The sequence below is a fragment of the Penicillium samsonianum genome (assembly GCF_028829775.1).
Source record: "Penicillium samsonianum strain IBT 33392 chromosome Unknown utg000004l_segment0_segment0, whole genome shotgun sequence".
NCBI classification, from domain to species: domain Eukaryota; kingdom Fungi; phylum Ascomycota; class Eurotiomycetes; order Eurotiales; family Aspergillaceae; genus Penicillium; species Penicillium samsonianum.
In genome coordinates, this window is record NW_026643262.1 from 1,290,914 (window position 1) to 1,305,045 (window position 14,132).

The 14,132-nt window shown below is 49.0% G+C and overlaps 7 protein-coding genes across 7 annotated transcripts; all 7 read left to right on the plus strand.

Annotated features, from left to right (window-relative positions):
- Positions 1-291: 291 nt before the first annotated feature.
- N7471_007408 (flavin-containing monooxygenase) lies at positions 292-2,147 on the plus strand (the record flags this gene model as incomplete). The annotated part of the gene is made up of 4 exons (XM_057280127.1): positions 292-433; positions 481-854; positions 907-1,629; positions 1,680-2,147. The coding sequence occupies 4 exons, from the start codon at positions 292-294 to the stop codon at positions 2,145-2,147; spliced, it is 1,707 nt and encodes a 568-aa protein (XP_057134387.1).
- Positions 2,148-4,010: 1,863 nt separating this feature from the next.
- Positions 4,011-5,952, plus strand: N7471_007409 (serine/threonine-protein phosphatase 2B catalytic subunit; the record flags this gene model as incomplete). The annotated part of the gene is made up of 5 exons (XM_057280128.1): positions 4,011-4,128; positions 4,203-4,534; positions 4,597-4,854; positions 4,913-5,832; positions 5,895-5,952. 5 exons carry the CDS (start codon positions 4,011-4,013, stop codon positions 5,950-5,952), a joined length of 1,686 nt encoding a protein of 561 aa, XP_057134388.1.
- A 472-nt stretch (positions 5,953-6,424) lies between these two features.
- Positions 6,425-8,459, plus strand: N7471_007410 (uncharacterized protein; the record flags this gene model as incomplete). Its single annotated transcript, XM_057280129.1, has 3 exons — positions 6,425-6,797; positions 6,899-7,034; positions 7,106-8,459. 3 exons carry the CDS (start codon positions 6,425-6,427, stop codon positions 8,457-8,459), a joined length of 1,863 nt encoding a protein of 620 aa, XP_057134389.1.
- A 1,482-nt stretch (positions 8,460-9,941) lies between these two features.
- Positions 9,942-10,281, plus strand: N7471_007411 (uncharacterized protein; the record flags this gene model as incomplete). The annotated part of the gene is made up of 2 exons (XM_057280130.1): positions 9,942-10,033; positions 10,242-10,281. The coding sequence occupies 2 exons, from the start codon at positions 9,942-9,944 to the stop codon at positions 10,279-10,281; spliced, it is 132 nt and encodes a 43-aa protein (XP_057134390.1).
- Positions 10,282-10,391: 110 nt separating this feature from the next.
- Positions 10,392-12,340, plus strand: N7471_007412 (DUF1996 domain-containing protein; the record flags this gene model as incomplete). The annotated part of the gene is made up of 3 exons (XM_057280131.1): positions 10,392-10,566; positions 10,629-10,785; positions 10,847-12,340. 3 exons carry the CDS (start codon positions 10,392-10,394, stop codon positions 12,045-12,047), a joined length of 1,533 nt encoding a protein of 510 aa, XP_057134391.1. The 3' UTR covers positions 12,048-12,340.
- Positions 12,341-12,632: 292 nt separating this feature from the next.
- N7471_007413 (uncharacterized protein) lies at positions 12,633-12,872 on the plus strand (the record flags this gene model as incomplete). Its single annotated transcript, XM_057280132.1, has 2 exons — positions 12,633-12,656; positions 12,717-12,872. The coding sequence occupies 2 exons, from the start codon at positions 12,633-12,635 to the stop codon at positions 12,870-12,872; spliced, it is 180 nt and encodes a 59-aa protein (XP_057134392.1).
- Positions 12,873-13,418: 546 nt separating this feature from the next.
- N7471_007414 (uncharacterized protein) lies at positions 13,419-14,126 on the plus strand (the record flags this gene model as incomplete). Its single annotated transcript, XM_057280133.1, has 2 exons — positions 13,419-13,764; positions 13,849-14,126. The coding sequence occupies 2 exons, from the start codon at positions 13,419-13,421 to the stop codon at positions 14,124-14,126; spliced, it is 624 nt and encodes a 207-aa protein (XP_057134393.1).
- Positions 14,127-14,132: the final 6 nt, after the last annotated feature.

A 14,132-nucleotide genomic window follows, 5' to 3' on the forward strand; every position in this document is an offset into this window, starting at 1 on the left:
ATCAGAGTCCAATAACTTGAGGACTAAATTCCTCGGCAAAAAGCCACATTGTCGTGATGGCCTCAAAATTCTGCCGCACGTGGTGCATGAAGGAGGGGTACCCTGCAGTTACCTGTATCATGGGCAACTATGTCTAAACAGCTCATGCTAACATCAGCAGTAAGACGTGGACGAAAATACCTATAAATAGGAGGGGGTTCGCGAGAGAGAAAACCTCATACATTTCAACAGTCAATCTTCATATTTAGTTACAACAACTGCAACACTTGATCATTCCAATCTTCAATCAAAATGGGTAGCATAGGAGAGATAGTCTCCAAGCCGAAGAAGTATAACACCGAGCTCACCGACTACTCAGCTGTTCACGCCGATAAGACTGGGCCATATGCCGAAAATCTCGATGTCGATGCTTTGGTCGTCGGCGCCGGTTTTGGTAAGTCGGTAGTATAGGGTTCATTTATTCACCAGCTAACGAGACAGCCGGTGTCTTTATGCTCAAGACCCTTCGCGATCGCGGTCTGAAGACGGTCATTTTCGAGGCCGGCAACGACACGGGTGGCACCTGGCGATGGAATTGTTACCCCGGCGCCGGCGTAGATTCCGAAGTCCCCGAGTACGAGTTCTCCTGGCCCGAGGTATACAACACGTGGAACTGGCCCAACAACTACCCTAACTACCAAAACTTGCGTGATTACTTCGATCACGTCGACAAAGTAGTTGGTATCAAGAAGGACTGCGCTTTTAACACCGTCGTGATTGGAGCTCAGTTTGATACGAATGAGGGGAGGTGGAATATCAAAACTGCAGATGGTCGCACGACCAAGGCCAAATACCTCGTCCTTGGAACCGGCTTTGTGAGTAATTACACCTATCAATCAAATAAAGACCTACTAATGAACCGCTTAGGCCGCCAAGCGTTATATTCCCCCGTGGACCGGCATGGATAAATTTAAGGGTATCGTGCACCACTCATCTTTCTGGCCTGAGGAGAAAATCGACGTGAAAAACAAGCGCTGTGCTATCATCGGTACCGGTGCCTCAGGTGTGCAAATCACGCAGGCTTGGGGCCCTGAGGCTGGCGACCTCAAGGTCTTTCAACGGACTCCTAACCTCGCCATCCCCATGCGCAAGCGAGAACTCACTGTCGAAGAGCAGGAGCGCATCAAGCCCTACTACCCAGAGCTGTTCCGGTACCGCGAGACCAACTTTGCTGGTTTCCTATACGATTGGTGCGAGCGCAACACCTTTGACGACACACCCGAGGAGCGCGAGGCCTTCTACGAGAGCCTCTGGAAGGAAGGTGGGTTCCGCTATTGGGTTGCTGTGTACAAGGACAACCTGATCAATCCCAAGGCCAACAAAGAGTCGTACAATTTCTGGGCCAAGAAGACCCGTGATCGTATCGGTGACCCCGAGACGAGGGAGTTGCTTGCGCCGCAGAAGATGCCGCATTATTTCGGTATCAAGCGGCCATGTCTTGAAAATAACTATTACGAACAGTTCAATCGGGAATCAGTGCATCTGGTTGACATCAACAATAACCCGATCAAGGACTTTACCGAGACCGGTATCACCCTCGAGGACGGAACTCACCATGAACTTGATGTCATTGCTGTCGCGACTGGATTTGTAAGTTCTGTTCAATACACCAGTAAGAGCGCACGCGCTAATACCCACAGGATGTTGTTACCGGTGTCATGACCCAACTGGGCCTGAAGAGCATTGACGGTGCCGAGCTCGAGAAAGAGTGGATTCCAGGTGCAAAGACCTACCTCGGTACCACCGTTAGCGGCTACCCCAACATGTTCCACATCTATGGCGCACACGGCCCGACACTCTTAAGCAATGGCCCCACGTCAGTTGCGGTGCAGGGCCGGTGGATTTCCGACGCCATTTCCAAGATCGAGGCCAATGGCGTCAAGTACATCAACCCCAAGATTGAGGCCTCTGATAAGTGGAAGAATCATGTGGTGGATCTTAATAACAGGACCCTCTTCCCCACGGCGCAGTCGACGTACATGGGTGGCAGCATCCCTGGCAAGGTTTCCGAGCCAGTGTGCTACTCCGGTGGTATCCCCGCTTATGCCGCGGAGATTCGGGCGGCCCTAGATAACTGGGAGGAGGGATTTGACGTCGTCAAGGCTTGAGTGGATTCAATGGATATTTGAATGGGTTTCTGATGTTGAGTATGAGTGAGTGTTCAGATCTCACAAAAGAGCCCGAAGTATAATGCGTTTAGTTATATCTCTCTGAGCTAGCAAAGAATTTGAAATAGTTGAAAGATAGTTTATATTCAGATAAGATCTCAGCATCCACATTATTTTCACCATTAAGAATACCGTTAGCCAAACTCTCAATTAACACCTCTTCAAGTGGATTAGATATCTTGCCGTGGATATCGGAGTCCTTAGTCGAAATAGGGACAGTAATTGCAAAATTCGCGAAGGAGATTGACACCAAAGTTAACTTCAGATCCCTGGCTACCCCTAGAGCTAGTGGTTGATTGGATAATTAAACATTATAGTTGATAAATCAATATTTGAACAGACGGAAATAACCTATTTGGATCTGCATTCATCAATCTCCCTTTGTATGATCCTAGATCAATAATAACATTAAAAAAGGGAAAGAAAACAAAACCCCAAAGACCTACCAGCCCTGCTGCCAGTTGTTGTTGTGAGATCTCTAGGTCTTTCTCCCCTGGACAAGAAGAATATCTGTCAAAAAGCAGTTCGGTGTTATTTGCTGCACCATACAGTTGTATGATGTCTGATCGTACAATATGTCTTGTCTAGACCATATTCGTCCTTTGATTTCTATGTCAGTTGTATCTCTCACTCAACCTATCTAGAATGAGTGAATCGAACCAATACACTGCGGAAATGCAACTTCCGAACATCATTTGGCAATGATAGTGTCATTGCATATCCCAAGAGTATCTCTCCTTTCCTTTGTTGCTAGAGTGATGTTGGACTCTTGAGAAAATAAAGCCGGGGGGTTAGTTCCCTTCGGGTCCCTAGGTGTCAAGCCGAAAAGGGTGTGTTGCGGAGCGCCTTGATGTGGGAGCATATATCATATCAATTATGAGAGTATCCTTGAGAGATTTGTGGTATTATAGTAGATCTAGCCCGATCTACCAAGACAGCAGGTCTGGGCTGCAAGTTGTCTCAGTTCATGATTACCTCGGCATCTCCATCATATGAAAATGTCCTTTTCATAAGATTCCACATCGAGTGAAGGATATTCAAGAGTAATAGCTGCAGCTATGAAGGATTTTCTCATGCAAACCATCCATCCTGCATACCTCAAGTCCAGCGGTCTGGGCAAATCGGGGCTAGTCGCAATAAACGTTAATCGCAGCTTCAGATGAAAAGTGGAAGCTGAGGCCAAAACTGAAGCATAATTATTTTCAAGAGTAAATGCCCACACTGTTCAGATGAAAATGTCGAAATAATCGAAGTTTGAAATCGAATGAATCTGATAGCGTGGGGTAAAAAGGGAACCATTCTTGCCTTAGGCATCAAGTCATCATGTTGACATGAGGCTGAACTTGATCTAACTCTTCCAAGGTTGTCTCTCGCATCATCCAGATATCAATCACACTCTCTCCCCCCAAACAGGAAAAGAAACACAAGAACACAAGAATACAAGAACACGAGAAAAGTCTCAGATACAGTATCAAGGTTGGTGTGAGACCCACCGATCTCAGGACGGCCCAGAAGCCGCTTATCCAATTTGTTTCTCTTTTTCCCAACTTCACATTTCCTCCCAAAACACACAACCCCCAGCACCCATTTTACCCCCCTGGGCTCTGTTTTCTTCGGTCCCTTTAGAACTTCGGCTTGATTAGAGTTCTATCAGTCTTATACTCTTCTTCGTCGTGGGAGCACTATCCCGCCCGGGCTGAACTCACCCCCGCCACACCTCCGCGCTTCTCTCCCCCCATCCCCCATCCCCCCTCCCCCCTTACTCCGAACTCAAAATTCAAATACATTTCAGTCTCTGCCAAAATGGATCGGGCTATAGCGCGCGCCGTGACCGACAAACAGCCGGTCCCGGAGATCGATTTCACATTGCACACGATGGAGGACAATACGCAGGTGTCGACAATGGAGAGGGTGGTCAAAGGTAATGATGCAATCGTTTCAGTCGCTTTCGCAAGATGTGGTAACCTGATCGCTAACGGTCTTTCGTGGTCTCAGAGGTCCAAGCGCCCGCTCTCAGCTATCCTCCGGATGATATGTTTTGGTCGCCTGAGGATCCCTCCAAGCCCAATCTCCAGTATCTCAAGCAACACCTCTATCGTGAAGGTCGTCTTTCAGAAGAACAGGCGCTATGGATCATCCACGCCGGTACCCAGGTTTTGAAGGCCGAGCCAAATTTGCTCGAAATGGATGCGCCCATTACAGTGTGTGGCGATGTTCACGGCCAGTACTACGATTTGATGAAGCTGTTCGAGGTCGGCGGTGACCCTTCAGAAACAAGGTATCTGTTTTTGGGTGACTATGTGGATCGTGGTTATTTCAGTATCGAGGTGGGTCATCCGAGTCTCGTTCTCGAATCTAGAAGAACTACTCTGACTGTTTGTCTCCGCAGTGCGTTCTCTATCTCTGGGCATTGAAGATCTGGTATCCCGATTCACTTTGGTTGCTGCGGGGTAATCACGAATGTCGCCACTTGACGGACTACTTCACCTTCAAGCTGGAGTGTAAGCACAAATATAGTGAACGGATCTACGAGGCGTGTCTGGAATCCTTCTGTGCACTGCCGCTGGCGGCGGTTATGAACAAACAGTTCCTCTGCATTCACGGTGGTCTCAGCCCCGAGCTGCATACCCTCGAAGACATCAAGGCTGTATGTATCTCCCCTGCCCGCATTTTAAATGGTATTGGCAGACAACTTACAGGCATAGATTGATCGCTTCCGCGAACCCCCAACCCACGGGCTCATGTGCGACCTCCTTTGGGCTGACCCTCTGGAAGAATTTGGTCAAGAAAAGACAGGCGATTTCTTCATTCATAACAGTGTCCGTGGTTGCTCCTACTTTTTCTCTTATCCCGCGGCATGCGCGTTTTTGGAGAAGAACAATTTGCTCTCCATCATCAGAGCACATGAGGCCCAGGATGCCGGATATCGCATGTACAGAAAGACGCGAACCACCGGCTTCCCTAGTGTTATGACTATTTTCAGTGCGCCCAACTACCTGGATGTTTACAACAACAAGGCGGCCGTCCTCAAATATGAAAACAATGTGATGAACATCCGCCAATTCAACTGCACCCCCCACCCATATTGGCTGCCCAACTTCATGGATGTTTTCACTTGGTCTTTGCCGTTCGTTGGTGAGAAAATCACGGATATGCTCATCGCGATTCTCAACACCTGCTCGAAGGAAGAGTTGGAGGACGAGGCCCCCACACCTGTCTCTCCCATTGAAAACAAGGATAAGGACCCAATCTCGCCTCCGTCAATGGACCCCGAGTCCACCGAGTTCAAACGACGTGCTATCAAAAACAAAATTCTTGCCATTGGCCGCCTCTCTCGTGTCTTCCAGGTTCTCCGCGAGCAGTCTGAGAGTGTCACTGAGCTGAAGACGGCGGCTGGCGGTCGTCTTCCTGCTGGAACCCTCATGCTGGGTGCGGAAGGTATCAAACAGGCTATTCATAACTTCGAGGATGCCCGTAAGGTTGATATCCAGAACGAGCACGTGCCTCCTAGCCAAGAAGAAGTTATCGCAAAGAGCGAGGAGAGTCGTCGTGTAGCCATGGAGCGGGCTGAGCATGAGGCTGCCAACGATGCTGGACTCGCCACAGTTGCTCGACGGATCAGCATGTAAGTGTTCACTTGAGAGATTTTGTCACCATCCCATTTCACATACTAATTGAAATAACCAGGTCTGCTGGCTCAGGTCGCCCCCGTTCTCGACAGAGGGATCCTCCTAAGGATGCCTGATCAAACTATGATGTGGCCGAGTTGATATTATGACACGATCTATGCATTTCTTCTTCCTGTCCTCCAGCGCACACGCTTTTTGTCCCGAAACGATCGATACGATACCCTATCTATCTGCTTGATGCTACCACTCGCCTGGCGATTTAACCTGTGAATCCACAATTCTAGCGATAAATAGGACAGTTCAGTTAAATACGTGTGCTTTTTCCACAACGCTTCGTAGCCGAATCTGCAATTATAGTAGGGAAAGGGTTTCATTTATTGTCAATATTGATATATTGATCACTCATTTTGACCAAGTTATCTGGTGGCTACGTATATCCATCGCCTGAGATGTAGAATATAAAGACTACCAAGCCAGTGATGGGTGCCAAGCCTTGTTCCCGCGTCCACTTCCGCTCGACCAAGTTCATCCACCGAAGTGCCATTGCGATAACTACATACCCTACAAACCTCGCTTCACCGCGCCTCAATGGCTCCAAGATTGCGCAGCGCGCTCGCAAAGAGCCTCTCGCGCCCACTGGATAGTAGCGCTGTCTTTTACTGCCCCTCGTGCGCGATCTGGCGACGAACCTTGTCCACGCGCGCCAACACCAGTCGCAGCATCGACAAACCCGACACATCTCGACGAGTCGCTAGAGCTCAAAATACAATTACAGCATCGGCTCCCCGGACATTTACCACATCCTCTATTATCACTGCGAAGAGCGTGCCGCCACGGTTCAAAGAGCTACACGCCGCCCTCGAGGGAGTGAAGGATGCCGCGCTGGAACAGGTGAATCTCAGTCGGCTGCAATTTGCACTGCGGGGATTGGAGTCTGAAACGCCTCTTATTAGAGTAGCTGGTGAGTTTCTGGTTATACGATCAGGCTATTGCTCTCTTCGGCACTGGATCTTCCCCTTCGAAGAAAGCATGGCACTGATTTCTCCTCGATTTGGACATTAGTTCTTGGATTGAACGATACGACCTCTGCACGCAAACTTGTTCGACTACTACTTGCCGATCCATTGGCACCGCGAGAAGGCTGGGAAGACATCCTTGACTCATATGATGCCGATTCATCCCGAGGACTGCTGATCAGGTATGAACAACTCTTTAGTCTGCGTGTTGACCCTCTGTGACCAATACTGATTTTAAGGATGTATTGTCTAGATATGGCGAAATCTCACAATCCATCCCCAATGACCTGCTACCGACGATATCAGTGCCATCGCCTATCCTGAGGAAAGGCAACTTAGAGATCCTAGTCAGCACCCTAGGCTCTGAGCCTGACCAGCACGCCGCTACGTTCCACGCCGACACCTTCCTCGTCCCCACAATTACCATCCAGAACTCGCACTCCGGTCGGCATAATGTTGTTCGGTATCCCGTGCACCGCACTATCGTATGCGGACGTGGTGTGGACGGCCTGCTGTCGTACAGCACAATGATGGGTCGGTCAGACCTGAAGAACGAGGCCTCTTCAGTACGCGGAGCCATTGAACTCGCAGTGGCAGACCAAAAGTCCACAAATGAGCGACTTTCCCTGGTAGATGTCGACCGTGCCAGCACAGCACTGGATAAATTCCGGGAATCCGTCCACAATGCTTCCGACTACGAACGTGGGTGGAATGGCAGTGGCGTGCAACCTCTCATCGATTGGCTTGCAACTTCCTCGGAAGCATCCAATGGAAATGCGTTGAATCCGGCATTGGTCCCTCTGGTGGAGTCCCTTATTGACGCAGCCGACGCTAGTGTAATTGTTAGAGACGCCAAGGCGCTCCATGATCAAACCGCCGGTGTAGCACCTGAAGAGATTCGGTCCAACTTGGACCGGGGCGTGACTACCTGGGCAGAGCGTGCTCACTCTGAGCTCCGCAGTTCCCTCGAGGCGGGGCTGGCCAGTCCACGTTGGCGCGGTCTTGCATGGTGGAAACTCTTCTGGCGCGTTGACGATGTGAGCATGATTACATCTGAGATCTTGGAAAAGAAATTCCTTCGCCGGGCAGAGCAGGAGGTCATCTGGACCGCGGGCAAGTACCACCAGGCCGGCCTGTTGGAAGAGCCTTCGTTTTCAAGCCCTGACTCCACGAAGGACTCTGCCATGGCTCCCTGGCCAACTCAGATCCCCGACCTTCGCACCAAGCTCCTCACCACCACCGTGCCATCCCTTCAAGCCCTCGCCCAGAGTCTGGTGCTTTTCAGCGTGTCCACCACGACTCTGACTTCTGCTCTCTCCGCTCTAACATATGTGGCTATTCCATCGGCCGGGGTGTACGAGTCATGTACCCTTGTTGCCGTGGGTTTGATTTACTCTATGCGTCGCCAGCAGAAGAGGTGGGATGTTGCCCGTACTTTCTGGGAGGAGGAGGTCCGCGAGGAAGGACGCACATCGCTGCTGGAAACCGAATCTGCTCTTCGCGGTATTGTGCGGGATGGTGGTAAGACTGTCGAGGATCTCACTGAACCCCGTGCACGAAAGTGCGTTGCAAGAGCGAGAAAGGCTTTAGAGGAGGTGAAGGTGTAATCTGGGCTGTACAACATCGAACAGTGTATTGTATATGTATTGCCTTTTTAGGATAGACGCCTAGAACTTCAAAATCTACTCTGATCTGTATGATATTCGCTATCAACGCCAATATTGCCATCGCCTTCCGAAATTATGATCCCGTTTAGGAAACACCATCAGACTCATGAATCTTCACCTTTAAAGCGTCTGGTTCTCTCCCTGTATATGTATTTCACGAAACGGTATTTTCTTTTGTTGGATACGAGAAAACTTATTCATGCAAGCACGTACGAAAATGGGATATGGTTTCTCCAATTCTCAACTATAGATAGATCAAGACCTAACCACAACCTTGAAACAGGAATATATATATTTTGTAATCCTAGTAGGATTTTCTATCTCCCCAGCAGATCTAATAATAAGATATAATCCATAAAAGACTTCACTACAATACAAAATACTGAAGTGCCGGTGAACTACTCCGTACTCTGTGGATAATACTAAAAAGCTTCGCGGTTTCAGTGTCAGCCAATGTGAGATCTGAGACATCGGAGTACGGGGTATTGGATCGGGACATTGAAGGCATAGGAATAATATCTTAAACCCTCGTCAAACCTCAAACGGCTCCTGTCTGAGATAGTCTGACCATAATACTCTGTATCCAAGTTGACTATATATATCCGATAGGATGCAATATATAACATTGTATCCCAAGTATAGTTACTACTTTAACTAACTATATACTTTGTAATTATATTTTATATTGCACCTTGCTATGACGCCGTAATTGCAAATTTCCCTTATCGAATACGTACCAAATAGGGGTATAATTTACGGGTCGTTTCATCTTCCCTTTAAGCCAATCCCCATATGGTCAACGTGGGTCACCAAGACGGGGCTAGTGATTTAGACCAGGAACGCGCCGTTCGTTTCAGCGTCTCAGATATCGAATTGAACACGGGAAGACCCTCCACATTGAGAGAATCTTCTCTATCTTCTAACCCCTCTCTTTTCCCTCGTGTTCTGGCGCCAATTCCAGATTAACCAAGAATTGCTCATTTTAATTCCGGATGAACACCCAATCGTAATACAGTAGGGATATAGAGGGAAGGCTATTGTTCTAATATAACGAGGTCCCCAGCCTACCTAATATCCAGAATATCAAGGGATTGGCCCGCTCATTAAACTCAGGCCCCTCTCCAAGCACTAAAGGGGGATTGGCGCCTCATTATTGAGGGTCATTGAGGGTGATGTATTGGTGCATTTTTCAACCTTTTTTTGCCCTGAAGTACTTGATCCCCGTGTGCTGCTCCTTAATCTGTTCCCTTGCCCCCTCTTACTTCGTCCTGCGTCGCACTCTTTTTTACCCTATCTCAGGGTCTGTCACTCATTACTTTTGTCGCTCATTTACTGTTCTGTTCTTTTCTATATTTGTTTGCCAAAATTCAAGTGAGTACTCTGTTTAGGCGTTTTTGGGGGCGTTTTATTGGAAAAATAGAGTTGAGGCTGATAAAATGGCGCATCTTCAGGGATCGCAACAGAAATCGTGAATCGTCTTTGTTTACTGACGTCAGGAGAAACGCGTTTGATCGGTAAGTCACATACCTTGCTACCTTTTTATCCATCATCCCTCGGGGGAAGTGTTGTGCTCAGTCCACAAGCAAGGGGTCATTCCTCTACCCTTGTACTGGAAGGGGCATCAATATAAGATTGTTTGGATGACGATGGGCTTGGAATCTTCAATCTACGACATGGAGCTGTGCTTAATGCCTTGACTTTACATACTAACATCTTGCTTAGTATCTACACTTGTCTCTCACAATCCTTTCTCCACGCCTAACCGGTTGATTCGGTACCTGGCGAGTCTGTCATTTACAATTCCCTGAGATCATTCATTCTTTATTTTTATCCAACCGAGCCCGTGGACGCGGCTCAACCACAATCGCAACAATGCAGGACATTCGACTGACAGCCATTGTGATGGCCTGCTTTGCTCTGTTCCCAAGCTACACAAATGCTTTCTGGCGTCTTCCTTGCCGTGGAAGATCTGGTCTCGCCCGCATTGACCCCATTGTGGATCCGGGTGAGGTTTCAGGACACGCTCACGCGGTCCATGGAGGTGGAAGTAAGCGCACATTGTCCCAAAGATTGGAACTTCTTCTACGGATGTGCTGACTTAATGGTTAGGCTTTGGCATGAGTTCGGATCAGAACTCGCTCCTCAGTGCTGATTGCACTTCGTGCGCAGTGACTCAAGACAAGTCTGCTTACTGGGCTCCCGCTTTGTACTTTATGCACACCAATGGCAGTGCCCAGGTAGTTGAGGAGGTTGGAGGCATGCTTGCGTAAGTTTGACAAGTTTGATTTGGCTCTCGTGGTGAAGCACTACTAACACCGCTCGATCAGCTACTACCTTCTGTACGGACAGAATATCACTGCCTTCCCAGATGACTTCCGCATGCTGGCAGGCGACCCCTTCCAGCGCAATTTCACCTGGCCAGTTCCCGACCCTCCCAAGTCCCAGTGGAGTGGTGACCAGGCCTCACAAACTGCTTTGCGCCAGAAGGCCATTGGTTTCAACTGCCTGAACTATCAGACCGCTGCCGAAGACTCCCTCCACCGCCATTTCTTGCCCAACAAGACCTACCTCGATGAGCATTGCACCGATGGAGTCCGCATCGAGTTGATGTTCCCATCCTGCTGGAATGGCAAGGATGCCGACTCCCATGACCACAAATCCCATGTCGCATACCCGTCCCTTGTTATGGATGGTACTTGCCCCGAGGGATTCGAAACTCGCCTGGTATCACTCTTCTATGAGACTATTTGGGATACCTACGCATTCAAGGACGTCGATGGATATTTCGCGCTCGCCAACGGTGACCCCACTGGATACGGATATCACGGTGATTTCATGCAGGCTTGGGATCAAGGTGTGCTACAGGAGGCCATTGAAACTTGCACAAGCGAGACAGGTATCGTTGACGATTGCAAAATCTTCGACATTCAGTCGGAAGATGAACAGCGTCAGTGTGAGTTCCCCATCCCATTCGCGATCAAAAACGAAGATTGTGAAATGCACCACGGTGGATTGCCTGGCGGTATGCCCATCGAGTGGGGTCCTGAGCGTGCCGTGATGAAGGCCGAGGCTGCAAGCACAACCGCCCCCAACGTGATCTCACTTCCCACCATTTCCGTTGCTGGAATTTCGATCGATCCCAACACCTACCTTGACAACCTTCACGCGCCCAACACTGCGGCGGCCAGCACTGCCGAAGCTACTACTACTTCTTTCACTTCGACTTCCACTTCGACTCCCTCGCCAACCCCGACCCCCGTCACATCTACTATTATCGATCCTATCACCGAAGAGATCATCTATCTCGAACGCGATGTTGTCGTCCTCTGTGATGGAAATGGTGCCATTACTGCGACTAGCACTGGCGCCATGCGGACTGTCTCCTCTACCATAACCACCATTATCGAAACCTCTACGGCTGTTTCCTACGCGAAGAAGGACACTGTCCCGGAACCTGTGGAACCGGTGCAGGCTGCTGGCCATGCCCGCAGACATCTTCACCACCGCCACGGTCACGCGCACAACTAAGTATAAGAACTTCCGTTGTGGGTGTTTGGAACCCAATGTGCAAAGTACGCAGCGCGTCGTTCTCCTTTCTGTCACCTTGACCGAGAGGATATACCCCATGCTTCTACATCAAGTTGGACCTTGAACTTGCTGGATTGTACCTGGGAGCTTTGATTCATGTACATTTGTTTGTTTCTGATTGTTGGACATCCTCCAGTCAGTCGGGGGTGTACATTGACCATACTGTCGTTCTCGTGATGAAATTTTAAATAGTCCTGGCTGGTACACAATTGAACTTCATTGGTCGATAATAATCGGGTCTATGTAAAACATACAAGCTTCTTTGCTACTTGCCTGCATTCCGTCCCTGTCCGCTATTTTGGTTATCTCCAGTCTAAGTTATGTACAACATCGGCCTCAGTCATTTCAACCCAACCTCTTAGCAGGTGTCTCAGTATCTCGATGCAAAGCAAAGATCAGCCTACCTTAGTTTAGTAGGCAACGGCCATGCTGTACTAATCCGTGTGACAATCGCGTGGCACAGATGGGACATAACGAGGCCGACAAGAGCGTCGAGACCATCAATTCCATGACAGAACAACAAAAATGGATGGTCTAGAAGGTGATAAAGTATGATAATATTTGCAATTATCTCTGTCGCTAAGAACTATCTATGTCCTTCTACCACAGACAGGTCAAGTCAGCGTTGCAATGATGCCAACTGTCTTGCGTCGGTGTATCTCCCCCGAGCCAGCTGTCCGTGTAGCATACTTGATTGCGCAACATGAAAACCCATTATCTGCTCCACTACCGTCGGTTTATGACCTTGTTTTACTTGGCCATTAAAGTGACATCGTTAGCCACTGACCCCGTTACCGCGAAAGCATTTTCTGTGTCATGGACTTCCCAAATAAGGATCCCTTGACTTGTCGACGAGGGGCAAGCTACTATTTTTGTAAGCTTGTGTCCAGCTAGGTTGCTGAGGCCTTTGGAAACAGTGTTCTCGACCTAGTGATCGGTATCTATCAAAGGGTTGCATGCAGTTGCGAGGTAGTATGAGTTGAACTTCACTGTCTCTGATGCGCCAGCGAATCTATCAGCCACTACTACTTTACCGTGGTAGCTTTGATCAACCAAGCTGAGTGAACTCCGAATATCGAGAATAGCCCAAATTGGGCTGTCCTCGGTGTTGGATCTATGCCACTATAAAACAAGATCCAGCTCTGGGCCCCGAAGAGAAAGTTGTTTCTGGCTCAGTTACAGCAACCGCACATCTCCCTATCACAATTTTCATATCAAGTTCTTCTACGCCTGTCTAAAAACTTTGAGACTATCATAATGGGACTTTTCCCCTGAGTCTATCTCTTTCTCACATTCTTCATCTCGGCCACAATGGCTATTCCCCAACAAACCGCCTCGATCACCATGGCTGCAGCTCCAGCTGTGATCACCCAAGGCCCCGAGCTCTGGTGCTCGAATGGACAAACTGCCGTCTATACGACAGACTGTACATTGGGGACCCCAGTTTCGTACTGCTTCAGCCAGGAGCCTCCAATCGAGTGCTCACGGGGATTCTTCCCGTCGGTTTGGCATCCAGATCATTGCATGGAGCAATCAAGCTGTTTCCCGCTCAGCGAACCCTGGATTACCACTAAGTGCTCGAATGGGGCTATTCCGTATTCGACGTCAACCATATATGAGGGCACATTAGTGGGAGGAGAATCAACTGTGATCAGGGGTAAGTTTCTTTTCTACAACTTCGTTCCTATTCTGGACAATAGTTGAGCGCTGAGGCTAATTTGAATGTCGTCGCTTCTTGTAGCCGTCTCCTGCGCCTGTGCTACAAGCCAATGGTACAGCATGACCTTACTGCCAGGCTCGTCGAACTATGACACGTTCTGTATGCCGCACAGCTACTGTCCACGGGGTATGACGACCTCCGTCTCGATCAATGAGTACTGCGCCACTCAGCCGGTGGGCGTCTGCTCAGATATACCACTGGAAACCAACTTTTGTCAATGTGCCGACGCGGCGCGGACTCCAGTCTACCCTGACTGGCCTGGTGCTAATCCAACTGGGTGCGAGTTTTTAATCGAATGAGATATT